This window comes from Vulpes lagopus, chromosome 4 (assembly GCF_018345385.1).
Source record: "Vulpes lagopus strain Blue_001 chromosome 4, ASM1834538v1, whole genome shotgun sequence".
In the NCBI taxonomy this organism is placed as follows: Eukaryota; Metazoa; Chordata; class Mammalia; order Carnivora; family Canidae; genus Vulpes; species Vulpes lagopus.
Window position 1 is genome coordinate 51,386,474 of NC_054827.1, and position 17,470 is coordinate 51,403,943.

Here is a 17,470-nt window from a genome sequence, read left to right on the forward strand (position 1 = left end):
CAAGCACTATCAGGACCCCTGAAATATAAGAATGACAAAACCAAAAAACCAAATGTCTACACTCTTGAAGCTTACACTGTATCTGGAAGAGACAGAAAAACAAACAAGTAGCTATACCATAGATGTCTGATAATAACAAGTGCTACAGAGGAAGAAGTGTCCCAGAGGCTAAGGGATTTTCTATTTTCTATCAGTTAGGGAAGGCCTGGCTGAGAAAACCTAAAGAAGTGTGGGAACAGGCCCTGGGGTATCAGAGGAAAGTGGCTCTAAGCAAAGTAAAAGCAAATGCAAGGGCCCTAAGGCAAGCCTGACCCCTGTGCAGGAAACAGAAAGCAGGCTGGTGCAGCTGAAGCATGGGGGTGGGGTGGTAGGGTGGGGGGAAGCAGGGGAGGTGACATCAGAGTACAGACGACCTGCAGGTCCTTAGGGGCCACAGGAAGGCTTTTACTCTGGGAGAGATGGGACTCTCTGCAGGGCTTCCTACCCAAGAGTCACCAGACTTAACTCACAGTTTTAAAGTGTCACTCTGGTTTCGTGCTAGCAGGAGGGCGAGCAGTGAGAAAGCTCCTGCAATAATCTCAATTGATACAAGGGAAGGGATATGAAGGGATGAGATTACGAAGGTAAGCCAACAAGATTTTGCTGAAGAACTTAATGTAGATTCTAAGAGAAGAAATAAGGATGGTGCTAAAGATTCTGGCCTTGGAGGAGCTGCCATAACCAGGGCAGGGACGACTGCAGGGGGAGGAGCGCGGCTGCCAGGGAGGAGAGCTCTGGCTTCTGCTGTGGACGCGCTAGACGACAGGATGACTACTGCTCATTCGAGCAGAGACATAAATTTGGCAATTACCTATTCAAGAGGAGAGCTCAGGAGAGAGGTCTCTGAAGGAGATAAAAATTTAGGAATCAGGGGATCCCTGGGTGGCGCAGCGGTTTGGCGCCTGCCTTTGGCCCAGGGCGCGATCCTGGAGACCCGGGATCGAGTCCCACGTCGGGCTCCCTGCATGGAGCCTGCTTCTCCCTCTGCCTGTGTCTCTGCCTCTCTCTCTCTCTCTCTCTCTGTGTGACTATCATAAATAAATAAAAATTAAAAAAAAATTTAGGAATCATCCACATACAGATGACAGCTGAAGTCATGGGATCAGATAAATGCTAGAAAAAGAGAACTACTGAGGACTAACCCTGCAGTCCTCCCACATTAAAAGATCAGGGCGATAAGAAGGGACTGCAATGAGGAGCGAGAAGGGAAGAAGTGAAGCTGGAGAAAAACCAGCAGAGGGATTCCCCCAGAAGCCGCAAAGGGGAACTCCCTGGTCACTCCAACAAGACTGCTACCACTCAGTAGTAAAGATGAAAGTCCGTCCAACTGGGTTCAGAGAGAATGGACCTTAATTAGAAAAAAAGAGATAGAGGGGCACCTGCGTGGCTCAGTCAGTTAAGCGCCTGCCTTCCACTCAGGTCATGATCCCAGGGTCCTGGGATCCAGCCCTGCATGGGGCTCCCTGCTCAGAAGGGGAGCCTACTTCTCCCTCTCCCTCTGCCTGCCATTCCCCCTGCTTGTCCTCTCTCACTCTCTCCCAGATAAAATCTTAAAAGAGAGACAGAACAAAAACAAAACTGGAGACAGTACACGTGGACACTTCTTTTGATGAATTGTGCTATAAAGAGAGTAAAGAAATGGGACTGCAGATGAAGGGGGAATGTCAGAACAAGGATGTTTTCTTCTTTTTTTTTAATGAAGGTTATATATAATTTGCTAATGAGAAAAAAAAGTATATGGGGGGCAAGGGTGCAATTATTGAAGCCAGGTACCTGAATAAACAAAAGGGAATGGGTTCTAATATATCTAAAGATAATTCCCAATGACTTGCCAGTTTCCTTTTCTTTCTGAAGCTACATTTCCAGAAACTTTCTAACTCTGAAAATAGATCTGATCTCTGCATACTACAGCAAACTTTGGCAACTGTATCTCATATACAAATGGCTGAATGCAAGATGTGCAGCACTGACACTTCAAAAACAATGATTAGACTTAAAAGTACTAAAAAGAAAATAATATCCTTTATTTCAAGAATACATGCTATTTTGCAAAACAGATAGGCTACCTGTACTCATTTAGGGATTCCTTTTCACAGGGTGTGTATATACCCTCTAGTTGCTTTTTACTGACCTAGCTCAAGGTCTCCCAGAGCACAGAGTTATGCATACCTGGAGGAAGAGGAGTCAAGAAGGCTTAAAGCCCGCTAAGGAGGATGGTACATCTGAGAAAGTGATCTTCGAGTCCCCTCATTGTGCAGAATAAGCTACGGTTGAGAGCAGTTCCACACACTTGCTGGGCAGGCACAGTCACCAATGAAACAGGAAGGAACGCCAGCCGAGCACCCCAGCACCACCCATCACTGAACCTGATGCGATCCAGATCCCAGATGGCACTGTACTGGCAACAAGACACGTGTATGAGAACTGAAGGCCAGGACAATTTGTCCCGCCGCTGGGCTTCCTGCTGTATAAAGCCATTCTCATTTGGTTAAGTTCTATCCCTACTTCCCTCAAAGAAAGAAACGTGTATTCTTCCCTGTGTCTGTTACTATCCTTTCATCAATCACCACCAGCCTTCTGACATCTCACATGTACGCATTTTATATGATAAAGACTCTTTATCTCAATAAATGCAGCTTTTCTCACAATTATTAAAATATGTGAGTATCACAAACATGTGATTTAACAGATAACCTTTATTCAGGACAAAATTAAATAAAAAAAATCCATTCAAAGTTGTTTTAAAGAAAAATGCTAAATAAATATTGCATTACAGAGATATATTAGAAACCATGATGGTGGTGATGAAACAAAAAACCACTGATGTGGTGGAGAGGAAGAGCTAGAAAGGGTCACCCACATCCTAACATCACTTGATCTTAAAGTCCTCAGAAGCTTGTGTCTCAGTCTTCCTATGCTCTGTCCAAAGAGACAAAAGAACTGCTCAGAGCACTGGAACTGGTGAAGGACCCATGCAGGAGGCCTGGGGCCAGGAGTAAGGCTGCAAACAAGCACTCTGCAACTGGCAGGAAGTGAGTAAGTTCCCTGGGTAGGGTCATACTCCTGAAGAGATGGGCAGCCCCAACAAGGTGATGCCAAGAGAAAGACATATACAAAAGGCTCCGGAGAATCAATTCCAACAAGGGGTTCAAGAATGAGGACACTGAGAAAAAAGTTTCACCTCAGGGGCTCTGATCTCCCCTACCTCCAGCTGGTTGCCCACAGAGAGGCAAGAACAAAAAAATTAGGGAGCAGAGTCCAGCACTGACTACCTGGCATTTGGATGGATGGAAAAGCAGGTCTGAGGAAAGAATTACCTGAATCAAACAGAAGAGACTCTGCTCTCCAGTAACCATGGGATCTGATCCTTTGATACACAGAAAATAAGGACAGGCTAGCAAAAAAGTAAAGAAAATGACTCAAGGAACAAGGCACACAGAAATTAGCTTTAAAAAAAGTACTGAAATAGAAGGAATGTAAGAGAGAAATATGACTCAGACCCGTGACAAGTTAAATTAAGTAAAAAGACTTAAATTCCTCTAATCTGCAGATAAAACTATTTATGCCCCAAGATTCCTTCAAAAAGCGGAAAAGTAAAAAGGACAGACCACATGTCTCCAGTGTAGTGTGTGTGATAGGTGAGGCACTGTGGGAGTTCACAGAGAAGAGGAAAAACCCATGACCCCACAAAGCAGTCTCTGGGGGAGAAGGCTCTAATGTGGTCACCCCAGAGAGTCTCTGACATCACAGATGGGAAGTGGCCAGAAAGCTGCTGCTTCCAGGGTACCTTGTGTCCCATACTTTGTTACTCACTAAACCGCTTTAGGACTCTATCCAACTGATTCATTGTTCTGACTTTAGTTCACAGTGGGGTGTTTTGTTTTGTTTTTTTCAGTCTGTGGAATTCCTGAACAGTGAGAATATCCCTAGGATCTCCAGACAGATCCCCAGGACTGTTTAATCTTCGTTTTTTTATATATACTTATTAATACTAAAGTATCCATAAGACACTACATAAATCAAAAGAACCAGAGTGGACATCATTCCAATTTCTTTGTCAAACAGTGACTGCTTATCTGACAACAGCTTTTGCACATTAAAAAAAACACTGAATTATCTACAATGGTATCTCCCAGCTTGAACAATGTCGTAATTTAACCGCACATGATGTCAGACAGTTATGATTACTAACTGATAAACACGAGTCAATACTAGAGGTCTGAAATTTGTGTGTTTTGTGCTCAAGGAAAACTATACTTCTAAATTACAGAAGATAAGTTCCCCACTTTTTCACAAAACATTCTGAAAGTGTTTTACTCCCCCTCCCCAAAATAAAATACAAATGAGATATGTCATTGTATGTTCTTTAACATTGATTTCTGATGTATTAGAATTGGAGATGGACAGTCCTTCCTCGTGGGGGCTGTGCTGTGGAGGATATTTAGCAGCATCCCTGCCGTTTACCTACAAGAGTCCGGTAGCAACACCTCTGCCCTCAAAAAAATGTTTCTAGACATTACCAAGCATCTTCTGGTGGGAGATGAAACCCATTCAGTTGAGAACTACTGCTACAGATTAAAAGACTTACAACATATGAACTAATCACAGTGTGTAGACTATTTGGATCTTGATTCAAGGAGCATAAAAAGTAATGACATTTTGAGACATTTGGAAATTTGAACAATATTTCATGATTTTAAGGAATTGGCAATTACTTTTGATTGTGGTAATAATATTTTTCTAAGAGGACTTATCTTACAGACATATGTGCTGAAATATGCAAATATGCACAAATATAATGATATTGTCACAAATTTGCTTCAAAATAACTAAATGTGGGGTCGCCTGGCCAGCTCAGTCAGTAGAGCATGCAACTCTTGATCCGAGTTCTAAGTTCAAGCCCCACGTTGACTGTAGAGATTTCTTAAAAAATTAAAAATCTCAAAAAACCAAAAACTAAATACAATAGAAGGAGGAGGGTCAACTGAAGCTAGACTCCTCATGAATCAACAATCACTGAAGCAAAGTGATGGTTAACCTGGGAGTACATTATACTATTCAGTCTACTTTTGTGTATGTTTAAAATTTTCTCAGAAAAACATTAAAATTAAAGTCAAAACCATCATGGTAGCTAGCAGTACTCAGCTGAATGACAAACCAAACCAGTAATTCAATCTTGATAACAATCAACCGATTCCCACTAACCATGATTCCCACTAACCATGAATACTTGTTCCTATACACACAGAGGCACCCAAGCTAATCTACTAAAAGAAAAAAAATCCTCATATTTTTATAAAACAAATTAAAAGAAATAAACTCCCAGGATACCTCAAACCCTTGGGGTTCACAAAAACAGGTTAGAAAATGCTGCTTTAGAAAAATTCCTGGATCATTAATGCTTTAAAGATTCCTATTATATTTACATACATATATATACACATTACTTGCTCAGTGTTTTTTTTTAAGATTTTATTTATTTATTTTTTTTTTTTTAATTTTTTTTTATTATTATTTATTTATGATAGTCATACAGAGAGAGAGAGAGAGAGAGGCAGAGACACAGGCAGAGGGAGAAGCAGGCTCCATGCACCGGGAGCCTGACGTGGGATTCGATCCCGGGTCTCCAGGATCGCGCCCTGGGCCAAAGGCAGGCGCCAAACCGCTGCGCCACCCAGGGATCCCAGATTTTATTTATTTATTCATGAGACACACACACACACACACAGGCAGAGACACAGGCAGAGGGAGGAGAAGCAGGCTCCATGCAAGGAGCCCGATGCGGGACTCGATCCTGGGACCCCAGGATCACACACACCCTGAGCCAAAAGTAGACACTCAACCACGGAGCCACCCAGGCATCCCTTGCTACATGTTTATGTGTTCCTCTATGTCAGTTCTATTTGTCAATTTTTTACACTAAAAATGACCAAAAGTAGCATTATTTTTTTAATTTATTTATTTATTAAAGATTTTATTTATTTGAGAGAGTGTGCAGGTGGGGGATGGGGGCAGATGGAGAGAGAGAGAGAAGCCGACTCTCCCCTGAGCTGGACTCAGGGCTCAATCCTGGGATCAAGACCTGAGCAGTTGTTTAACCAGCTGAGCCACCCAGGTTCCTCAAGCAGTGGCCATTTTAAAATTTTGATACAGAATAACATTTTTAAACTTAGACACAAAGCATCACCAGAATACAACTTAAATATCCAAGTGAAGCATGTAGTGAAAAATATTTTTACCTGAGGCTGTTCTCAGCAGCTATCTCCACCACTATTTAATACTGTAAGGGATATAAGCCTGTGAAATTAAATGTAAGAGAATTCTTGGGGTACTAAGTGTAAGAGAATTCATTTAGAGGCAGAATTGGTAAGGAAGCAAAGAAACCTATCTGCATATGATAGGAACCTCCAGTGAACTGATGATACAGCTAACACTAACAATTCTTTTGGTAAAATAGCAGAAAAGTAAAGTAACAATGAAAAGTCAAATAGTCATATATACGACCAATAACCAATTAGCAAGCAAATGATAGAGAAAAGCTCATTTATAATAGTAACAAAGAAAACAGTATATAGGAATAAACTAACACATGTGCAAGATCTATAGAAAAAAATTTAAACATATCTGAAAGTCACTAGATTTAAATAAAGAGGCATCCCTGTTCTTGGATAAAGACTCAACATCACAGAAAGTCAATTCTCCCTAAATTAATCTAGAAATTCAATTTAATACCAATAAAATATTGAGAAGCTTTTTTTAAAAGTTTTAATTTTGGGATCCCTGGGTGGCTCAGCAGTTTAGCGCCTGCCTTTGGCCCAGGGCGCGATCCTGGAGACCCGGGATCTAATCCCACGTCGGGCTCCCGGTGCATGCAGCCTGCGTCTCCCTCTGCCTATGTCTCTGCCTCTCTCTCTCTCTCTGTGACTATCATAAATAAATAAAAATTTTTAAAAACAGTTTTAATTTTAATTCCAGTTAGTTAACATACAATGTTATAGTAGTTTCAGGTGTACAACGCAGTAATTCAACACTTCCATAAATCACCCTGTGCTCACCAGGACAAGTGCCCTCACCTATTTCATCCATTCCCCCGACCCTCCCTCCCCTCTGGTGGGATTGTTCTCTATAATTAAGAGTCTATTTCTGGCTTTAAAATATCAACAAGCTTTTAAAAAAAATTTTAATTAATTGAGACAGAGAAGATGCAAGCACGGGAGCGGGGAGAGGGGCAGAGGATAAGGCAGAGGGAGAAAATCTCAAGGAGACTCCACACCGAGCTCAGAGCCCTACTGAGGGCTCAATCCCACGACCCTGAGATAATGACCTGACCTGAAACCAAGAGTCCAACGCTCAATCGAGCCACCCAGGTACCCCAAGATATCAACAAGCTTTTAATGAAATTAGGCAAGTTGCTACTATTTTTTCATATGGAAAAATAAACCTGCAAGAACAGCCAGAAAAACACTGAAAATAACAGACTACAAGGTTGAGACTTTCAAGTCTTACCAGACTTCAAAACATACAATAAAAGCCTCCATAATTAAAAGTGTGGTAGTGATACAAGAGTAAATAAACAGATCAGTGGAAAAGAACAGAAAGTGCAGAAACTGGTCCAAGTATAGAGAATTTCAGCTATGACAAAGGTGGCATGTCAAATTACTGAGGTAAATATGAGTTTAAAAAAAAAAAAGATTTATTTATTTGAGAGAGCGAGCAAGCTAGAGCAAGGCACACATAGGCAGGGGAAGGGCCAGAGAGAGAAGGGGAGGAGGAGGAGAGGGACAAGGACAGGGACAGGGAGAGGAAATCCCAAGCAGAATCCACCCGGAGCACAGAGTCCAAGGCCAGGCTCCATCCTAGGATCCTGAAATTATGGCCTGAGCTGAAATCGAGTCAGATGCTCAACCAGCTGAGCCGCTAAATAAGAGCTTTTTAATAAATAGTGCTGGGACAGTCAGGAAAATTTATTTAGGAAAAAAATTAAATTACATCCCTATTTGATACCATACACAAGAATAAATTCCAAATGGATTAGGGATCTAAATGTAAAAGAAAAAAAAAGAAAAAAGAAAGAAAAGAAAAGAAAAGAAAAGAAAAGAAAAGAAAAGAAAAGAAAAGAGAAGAAAAGAGAAGAAAAACAGAACCATACAAGTTCTAAAAGAAAATACAAGTAAAAATCCTGTTTAACCTTGGGGTAGAGAAAAGCTTGCTAATCATGACTCAAAATCCAGAGCCAATAAAAGATTGATAGATAGGACTACATAAATATGTTTTAATTTGCATGGCAAAGAAAAAAAATCACCAAGACAAAACAGAAAAAAAAAAAAAAAAAAAAACTACAAACTTGAGAGAATATTTATATATGGCATAAAGGCCCAGTAGCCCTAATGTAAAGAACTCCAAGAGAGCTCTTTAAAAAAGAATCAGAAAAAAAATAATAAAATAAATAAATAAAATTTAAAAATAAGAGAAAAAGTTATAAACAGATTTTTTTTAAAAAGAAAGAAAATGGCTCTCAAATATATGAAATGTTCAAACTCACTTGTAATTAGAAAAATCCAGATTAAAACATAAAACATTTTTCACCTATCAGATTGGCAAAGATTAAAAGATAAGAAAACACAGTCTGATAGCAAGAATATGGGGAAAAACATGCATTCGTACCCTGTTGGTGTAAATGCAAACTGGTCCAAGCATTCTGGAGGGAAATCTGATAATCTTAACAAAACAACAGATGCACTTATCTTTCGACCAAGTAATCCCACTTCTAGGAATCTAACCTGAATATACCTCCAACAATATGAAAATACACATACACAAGGTTGTACCTTTTTGGTAATTATCTGCAATTGCAAAATATTATAAACAACCTAAATACCCATACACAAGAGAATGGATGAATAAAATAGAGAACGTACACATGAAGGAGTATTATACAGCTATTAAAAAAAATAAGGAAGAGCTCTATGAGCTGACATGAAATGTTTTCCTGTATATATTATTGCGGGGGGGGGGGGGAGAAAAAGCAAATAAGAGTACTTATCAGAAGCTACCCTTTTGTAAAGGAAGTAGATTAAAGAAAATACACATTCATCTGCCCATTTGTGGGAAAAGAAACAAAAACTCCACACTGAATAAACCAGAAACTAAAGAGAAGTGGGTGGCAAAGGGATGGAAAAGCATTGGAGAGATGAAGAGGGTATGACACTTCTTCACTTCTTCGTATACCTTTTCATATATAACCCTAACTACTTAGAACCCTGGTATTATTTTACATACTCTACATATAAACCAATAATTAAAACTAATCAGGATGTAGGAGGAATCCAAAATGCAACAAATAAACCAAACATTATTACAAATAAGTGATATAATACCCTAAACTGGGGAAGAAAAGAACAGAACCTAGGTTAAGTGTGGAAAAAGTGTCTTACTAGCTGTTATAGCTATCTGAAAATTATAAGCTAGATATTACCGATATTTATTAGATACAGTAAGGCTAAAGATACTATAGATATAAGGCTAAAAACAAAAAAAACCATAAAGAAATACTGTAATTTAGTTAAAAAATTTATTACAAGAGTATGAGTTAGCAATTCTAGAACTACTTTATGTATACACTAGGATGGAACAAAACATAACTATATTGTAGATAATTAGAGCTAGATTTCTCAGTGTTGGACAAAACAGTTACAAGTAAGGAAAGGGGGAAGGCTAAAATGAACCATGTGTATTGGATTAGAATCAAAGTTATCACTAGAAAACTCTTAAGTTTTAAAACATATAAGTACATAGAACAGAAACAAAGATGTGTCTGCATAGTAAATTTCTTAGCTCTGTCCACGGAAAATGCCTGCAGCAATGAACCCTCTAATGCCAGGCCTTGGTTTCTAAAAACCATTCTCCAATAAAAGGAACCAAAGCTCACAGAAACACATACTAAAATCATCCAGGTTACCATTAAATCATACTGTAATTAATGGGAAAAATTAGAGTGTTAATATTAGTGGGAAAGTAAGTAAACAATTACTATATTAATAAAACATCACTTCCAAAAAGAATCAGAAACTTGGTAGCAGCTGCAAGATCAACACTGGCCAACTGCTCAAAAGCTGTGCAAATTATTGGGGAGTTGAATTGCTCAAACCAACCAGTTTGCTTTATAATCAAATTCCCCTACACCTGTTCCATTATTCTTAAGCTCCCACTTCAGATCATCAAATATAAAGGCATTCTTTCCCTTTGGATATTCAGTAAACTCAATTTCATGCCTAAGAACACAGGACAGGAGAGCATACCAAGCAGAAATCTGCCCCAAACTGAAGTTAAAAATTTTTAAAAAGCTTGATGAGAGGGATCCCTGGGTGGCGCAGCGGTTTGGCGCCTGCCTTTGGCCCGGGGCGCGATCCTGGAGACCCGGGATCGAATCCCACATCAGGCTCCCGGTGCATGGAGCCTGCTTCTCCCTCCGCCTGTGTCTCTGCCTCTCTCTCTCTCTGTGACTATCATAAATAAATAAAAATTAAAAAATTTAAAAAAAAAAAAAAAAAAAAAGCTTGATGAGAGAACTATATGTCACTGCCTCCAAGCAGCTTGAGATGAGACTCCCACATCAAATCAAATTTTGTTCAAATAGCAAGATCCAGTAAGATCCATATGTCTATATATATACACACATATATGTGTGTATGTGTGTATACATATATATAAAATACACGTATACTTGTATTTAGTGAAACACATGAAAATAATACTCCTATTTTTTCTTATGATAAACTGTTACTAAAAAAAAAAGATATCGAGAGGCACCTGGGTGGCTCAATTGGTTTTGGCTCACGTCATGATCCCAGGGTCCTGGGATGGACCCCTGCATTGGGTTCCCTGCTCAGTGGGGAGCCTCCTTCTCCCTGTCCCTCTGCCACTCCCTTGCCTTACGCTCTCTCGCTGTCAAATAAATAAAATCTTAAAAAAAAAGATACTAAGAAATTCTAGTCCTGTTCTGTTACAGGAAGATATATGTTCACCTAGTAAGTTTATGTCATAACACTAAAAGTAATTTCATCATTACAAGGAAATGTATATAAAATCAATTTTAAAAATATTTTAACCCTAATTTAAAAAATAAAAATACATTCCAATAAGAAATCCATTAGAATAAACCTGAAAATAGAGTTAAATTATAAAACTTCTCAAATATCTTATAAATACTGTTCCCAAAGCAGTTATGACCATTTTTAACATATTCACGCTAACGACAATAACTTAATACAGAACTAAAACAAAAGTATATTGGTTCTAGATGTACCATTCTCTCTGGAACCCTGCTGCATCTGTTCCACCTATGCCCCTTCACACCCCAGGATAAAGACAGACAAGGGAGAAGAAACCCAGTACCACCTACTACTGGTCGAGAGAGTGAGCTCAGGAGTCAGCGACCTGAATGAAGTCAGATCGGCTAGCGCTATGACCTTCTAGCTCTGTAACCCTGGGAGAGTTACTGGCCTCTCTAACCCTCAGATCCCATCTGCAAAATAAGGACAATAATAACACTTACCCAGCAAGGTTAAGAAATAGAAGTTGAGAAATAGATGAGCTAATTAATACATCTAACACAATCAGAACAGTACCTCACACTTGGTGAGTAAGTGTCTGTGTGAATTCCAGGACTCTAGAGTGACTACCTCAGAAACTGCTACCCAACAGCACTACTCAGATAAAATGTTTCCATTCTCATAAAGGAAGCTCCTCATTCATTCAAGCCTCAGAAATAAAAATTATTACGACATTTGAAAATTACCAAAGGACTCCAACTTTTAAAATCATCTCTCACCTGGATGATTACAATAGCATTTTCCTGGTTGGCCTATCACCTTTGCCTCCCCCCAGTCTATTCTCCACATAGAAGCCAGAGTGAACCTTTTAAAGGTTACAAATCATTTACTCTTCTACTCAGAACACATCCATCATTTGCTCTGAGTAAAATCCAAAATATCTTGTGTTCAAATGCCTCCTTCTGAAGGCCTTCCATAACCTCGCCATTTAAATAGTAGTGGCCTTCTACTATCCCCCGGGGCCCTTCTTTTCTCCTAACTCAATTTCCTTCTCTTTTTGTTATATATATTTCTCTCTCTTCCCCCACTAAAATATAAGTTACAAGAGAGCAAAGACTGTTTGGTTCACTGCTATGTTCCTAGCACCAAGAACAGCGCCACACATACTGCAAACTCTGGGCCAAAGCCAACATTATACTTAACAGTAAAACACAAGGGGCAAGCCCATTAAAGACAGGGACAAGACAGAGCCAAGAAACAAAGTCACAAAATAACACATGTCAGCTGCCAAAATGGTAAATTATTAATTTTTCTTTTTTAGCGTTGAAGTACACTTCAACCATTACAATCATTTTTGAAGATCTCCAGCACATATATATGTCAGGGAATTTTTACATCTGCGTACACGTATGTGACCACCACCCAAGATTAAGATCTAGAACATTTCCTGCACTTCAGAAGCTCCCTTGATAGGGCCTCCTTGGTAAACACCCTTCCAGAGGTAAGCATCAGTCTGACTCCACTCACCCAAGTAGGCCTGCACCTGAACTTCATATAAGGAGACTCCAACAGCATTCACTGTTATGCCTGACTCCTTTTGTTTAGCCTGTATCTGTGACATTTGCTGGTGTTGTGACATGTTTCCGTCTGGCATTCTTTTTTTAATCACCGGGTAGCATTCTATCTTATGATATACCACATTTTATCCCATCTACTGCTGATGACATTTACACTGTTCCAGTTAAGGGATAATATGAATAGCACTGCTGTGAACAATCTTGGGTATGTCTTTTGGTGGAAATGTTCACTATCTGCAGACTGGCAAAGCATTTCGCTGGTTTTTTGGGGGGAGGGTTTAATAACACCTTAAGGTTGGGGATGATGCAGGGAACTAGAAGTGAGCACTGCTGGTGAGAGTGTAAAGTGGAAGAACCTTTCTGGAGGACAATCTGGCAATAGGTACCAGAAGCTTGAAATTATCTGTGCCCTGAGACCAATAATTCTACTTCAAGGGAATATCTTATTGAGTACTCACAAGTGCTAGATCTTCTAAGTGTTTTACGTGTATTAATTCACGTGATTTATTCTGAGGAAATAATAGGGATGCTCACAATGGTTTAGAAGGATGTCAACCATCCATCACTAGGAATTACAAGAAGTAATAGCTTAATACCTTTTACAACATAAAAAACTAACAAAAGGGGAATGATTTTAAAACACACTTCCGTGAAATTAAACATTATGCAACCAATGAAAACGTTTTCAAACAATATTAAAGACACAAGAAGACGTATACGTTAATAAGAGAACCTAGGTTTTAACAGTGGAATGCACAAAACGAATTCCAGTTTTTTTTTTAAATATATGCATATACCTTAAATGTTAAAACACTGATAACCCCTGGAAGACAAGGATACTTTCATATTCTTAATACTTTTCTGTACTTCTCATTTTTTCTATGTTAATTTTGTCAATCAAAGAGAATACGTGACTAAAAAAGACTAATAAACAAAGGTTTTTACATTCAAATGGGGAGACAGAAGACACTAAAACACAATTTAATGAAGGCAGTATAGGACAATATTAAGAGTACTAAAGAAAGACCTCTAGCCTAGAGATTAGGGGGTGGGATATTATCAGGAAAGATCTCCATTGTCTGACTTCCACCAAGGGTCCAGAGAGGAAGAACTCCATGTCTAGGAAGTAACCTTCCCAGGAAAATCCTGTTAATTCCTTAGCTCACTGTCCTTAGGATATCAATTACACATTGTACCCTGGCCAAGTATTCTTCTCCCCTCCCACTTAGAAAAAAGCCTTAGGGGACCTAGGGGATAGGAATTCTGAACACCAAGGAAGCAGTAGTTCAACACCCTCAAACTGGGAGGAAGCCGGTCCTATTCACTCTGGCTGAAAAGTGTCAAGGAAGAGCCCCTCTTTCCCTGTCAGGCTAAATGAAGACAAAAACTTTTCAGATTTCCAGATGTCTGAAATTCCAGACAGAATAAATCCAAATTTATACCAAGACTCACTGATTCCTTGAGTTTGAAAAAAATTCTTCTACTTGAAGTAATAAAATCATCAACACACTGTCCTGGTAATTAATGGTAATTCTCTATTATCAGCACTCCTATTCCCCCTTCCTCCTCTGCAGTTGGACCCCCTCCCTATCCTACCCCCAAACCAAAGAAAAGAGGAGCATGGACATGATTAACTGTACCTTAGTACTTTAGGGGCCAAGTCTCACTTAAGCAAATGATATTTGTTTAAAAATTAATACATGAGGAACATTTTGATGTGTTCCATTTGTTAAGCAATTACCTATTTTACGGTACAATAAACATTATTTTCTCTAACGTTACCCAAATGACCCATACTTCCTTAAGAAACTTGCTAAGAAGATAACTGTCTTTGCATGACAAGGCATTATTACTAAATTTTCTAACTGTTCACATCTGAACCACATTAAACTCTCAAGGACCGCTGGTCAAAAAAACACACATTTCAGAGTCACTTGCACAGATATGAAGTCACACAAATTTATGGGATAAAGTAGAGCCGATTTGTTTTGGCCTCACTCTTCCTCCTCCTTACATGCCCTCTTTATTTTCCCCTCAAACTTCTTCTGTTTCCAAATTTATACCTGCATGTCATTACGAAATTTTCCATAAACCACCTGCAGCTCTTCATGGTTATAGTGTTAAATCACCTTAAATTAAGGTAAATAAAACTGTAGTTTACAATTTATTAACATATTGCATTCCTACATTGCACAACAGAACAAGTTTCTTAGGCAGCTAAAATAGTTCTTTGGGGAAAAAAAAGGAAGTATTTACATAATCACCAGGGATTCTGGTTTTCTCCTATATGTAACCTAGATTTTTGGATAATCTACTCTAGTTGCCTAGGGTATGTTATGGGAAGAGAGGATATAGAAATAGAACTGGCAAGATCTGATATGTTCAAATTTCAGTTTTACATGTCATCAAAATACGGGGGGGGGGGGGAATCGATCTGGAGTAATAAAAAAAGAATTTTAGATAACTTATTCTTAATTACAGGTTGACAAAGTTGTTATAATTACTCCCCAAGCTGAGACCCAGACTGTGAAAGATTACCTGATAGACAAAATTAGGATGCTGTCCTCTTTTTACAGTGACAATTTTAGGGGTGGTTGTTTTTTTTTTTTTTTTCCTCCCACTGTTGTTGCTGTCAAGAGCTGTGCAACCTGATTCAGTAAAACTCCTCGAAGATGAAGAAGTAAACGTACCTAGCACTAAAGCCTGAAAAGAACGCTGCAATGTAAGCGGTTTTCTCTCCCAGGGCCAGTAGAGGGAGACTCAGACATCTGGCCTGGTCGCGTAGTGTTTCTGTAAAATTGGGGAGGGGAGGGAGGGAGGGGAGGGGAGGGGAGGGGGAGCGGAGCTGTATTTAAATGTCCTGCTGTCAATCAAAGGACACTTCCTACAATCACAGGCACCATTTCTGCTATTAGCCCCGAGCGGACTCTCGTCCACCGACGACCCCACACGGCGCCCGCGGAACCTGCTTCACCCAAAGGTGACCGCGGGCTTTGCCACGACACCCAAATAAGGACTTTGGGAGCCCAGCCCCAACTAGTTTCTTTGTTTAAATGCCTGCGAGTCCCTCCCACGCCGGAGTCAAGAGGCTGTGGCGCCGCCCTTTATTAGCCTCACACTTTGATTACAAAACACACGAGTCGACGGCTCGGCGGCGGAGGCGGCCCCGAGCTCTCACAAACGTCAAACCCCAAACGCCGGCGGCCGCGGGGGCGGAGGGCGACGCTCGCCGCCCCCGCCCGGGCCCGCGGTGCCCGCCCCCGCCGCAGAGTTGGCCCGCGCCCGCCCCCGCGCCCCCGCGCCCCCCGGCCGCCCCGCCGCCGCCGGCCCCCCGGCGACGGGAGATTTCACTCTTTGTAAAGTTTGAGCCGCGCCGCGGGGGCGACGCGGGGGGCTGGGGACCAGCGGCGGTGTCCTCCCCCCCCCGCCCCCCACCCCCGGGGCCTGCCGCCCACGCCCCCCCCCAGCCCCGCCAGGACCGGGGGCGCGGGGGCGCCGGGGCGCCGGGGGCCGGGTCCGAGCCGACCGCGCGCCCGCCCGCCCGCCCGGGACCCCCGGCCCCAAACTTCCCAGTGGCATCCTGAAGTCCCCGAGCGCGCCTCATCTGTTGCTCTGTTTACTCCTCCGGGCCCCGCCGGCCGGCGCTGCCGACGCCCCCGTCCCGGCGCCCCGCGGCCGCGGAAGTTTGATGAAGACCGGGGACGGGGACGGGGACGGGGCGCGACCGGGACCGCGGCGGGGGAGGGGGCGACGGCGATTCCCGGAGCCCCGGAGCCCCCGAGCCGGGGCGAGCCGCCCGCCGCCCGCCGCCCGGAAGGAAGGAAGGAAGGAAGGAAGGAAGGCAGGCGCTGCGGCCGGCCGGGAAGGGCGACCGGCCGGGCGGCGACTCCGGGCCGGAGCCCCGGGCGGCCGGGCGGCCGGGCGGCGGGGCGGCGGCCGGGCTGCGGGCGCGGCGAGGGGCGGCGGGCCTCCGCCGGCGCCTGCCCCAGCCGCGTCCCCTCGCCCCGGTCTCCGCCTGCCAACTTCTCGGCCGGGCCCCTTTGTTCCCGTGTGTTGTGGCGACTCTTCTCCCGGCCGGGCGAGCCCCCCGGCGCCCCTCCGCCCGCCCGCGGCCCCGTGCGCCCCGCTGCCCGGGCCGGGGGCTCGGCGCCTGGCGCGGCGCGGCGGCCGGGCGGGCGGGCGGAGGGGGGCGCGGGCGGCCGGCGGCGGCGGCGGCGGCGGCGGGGCTGGCGGGGGTTTATTTACCTGCCGTGGAACCAGTCCTTGCAGATATCGCACTCGATCATGAAGCGGTTCACGTCGTACGGCTGCCGGCACACACAGTACACCGGCGGGGGCGGCGGGGGCGCCGAGGCCCGGCCCGGAGCCGCCACCGACACGGCTGCCGCGGCGGCTCCAGCTGCTGCTCCCGCGGCCACCGCCGCCGCCGCTCCGGCCATCTTTAAAAAACACACACACGCTCGCTCGCTGCTCCGCTCGCCGACTGGAGCGAGCGCAGCCGCCAGCCAGCGCCGCCTCCTGCAGCAGCCGGAGCAGCAGCCGCGGCGGCGGCGGCGCGGCGGCGGCGGCGCGGCGGCGCGGCGGCGGCGGCGGTGGCGGCGGCGGCGGCGGCGGCGGCGCCTCAGTGCGCGCGCGCGAGGTCGCGGCCGGGGCCAGAGGGGGGGCGCGCGCACGACGCGCGAGGCTGCGGCCCGGCTCCTTCCGGCGCTCCGCGCGGGGCCGTGCGTCTCGCGCACGTCGTCCCGCCGCCGGCGCGCGCGCCCCGCTCCCCTCGCGTCGGCCGGGCGGGGGGAGCCGCGGAAG

General features: G+C 43.6%; 1 protein-coding gene across 2 annotated transcripts in view; it reads right to left on the minus strand.

Moving 5' to 3' along the window:
* KDM7A (lysine demethylase 7A) overlaps positions 1–17,252 on the minus strand; it is an 83,557-nt gene extending 66,305 nt beyond the window's left edge. The window contains exon 1 of one of the 2 annotated variants that reach the window (XM_041753868.1): positions 16,913–17,252. In XM_041753868.1, coding sequence (XP_041609802.1) covers positions 16,913–17,106 — 194 coding nt within the window. In that variant the 5' untranslated portion in view covers positions 17,107–17,252. Of the gene's footprint in view, positions 1–15,357; positions 15,482–16,912 lie in introns of those variants that run through there. The other variant, XM_041753869.1, reaches the window with a different exon arrangement.
* Between the last annotated feature and the right edge of the window lie 218 nt (positions 17,253–17,470).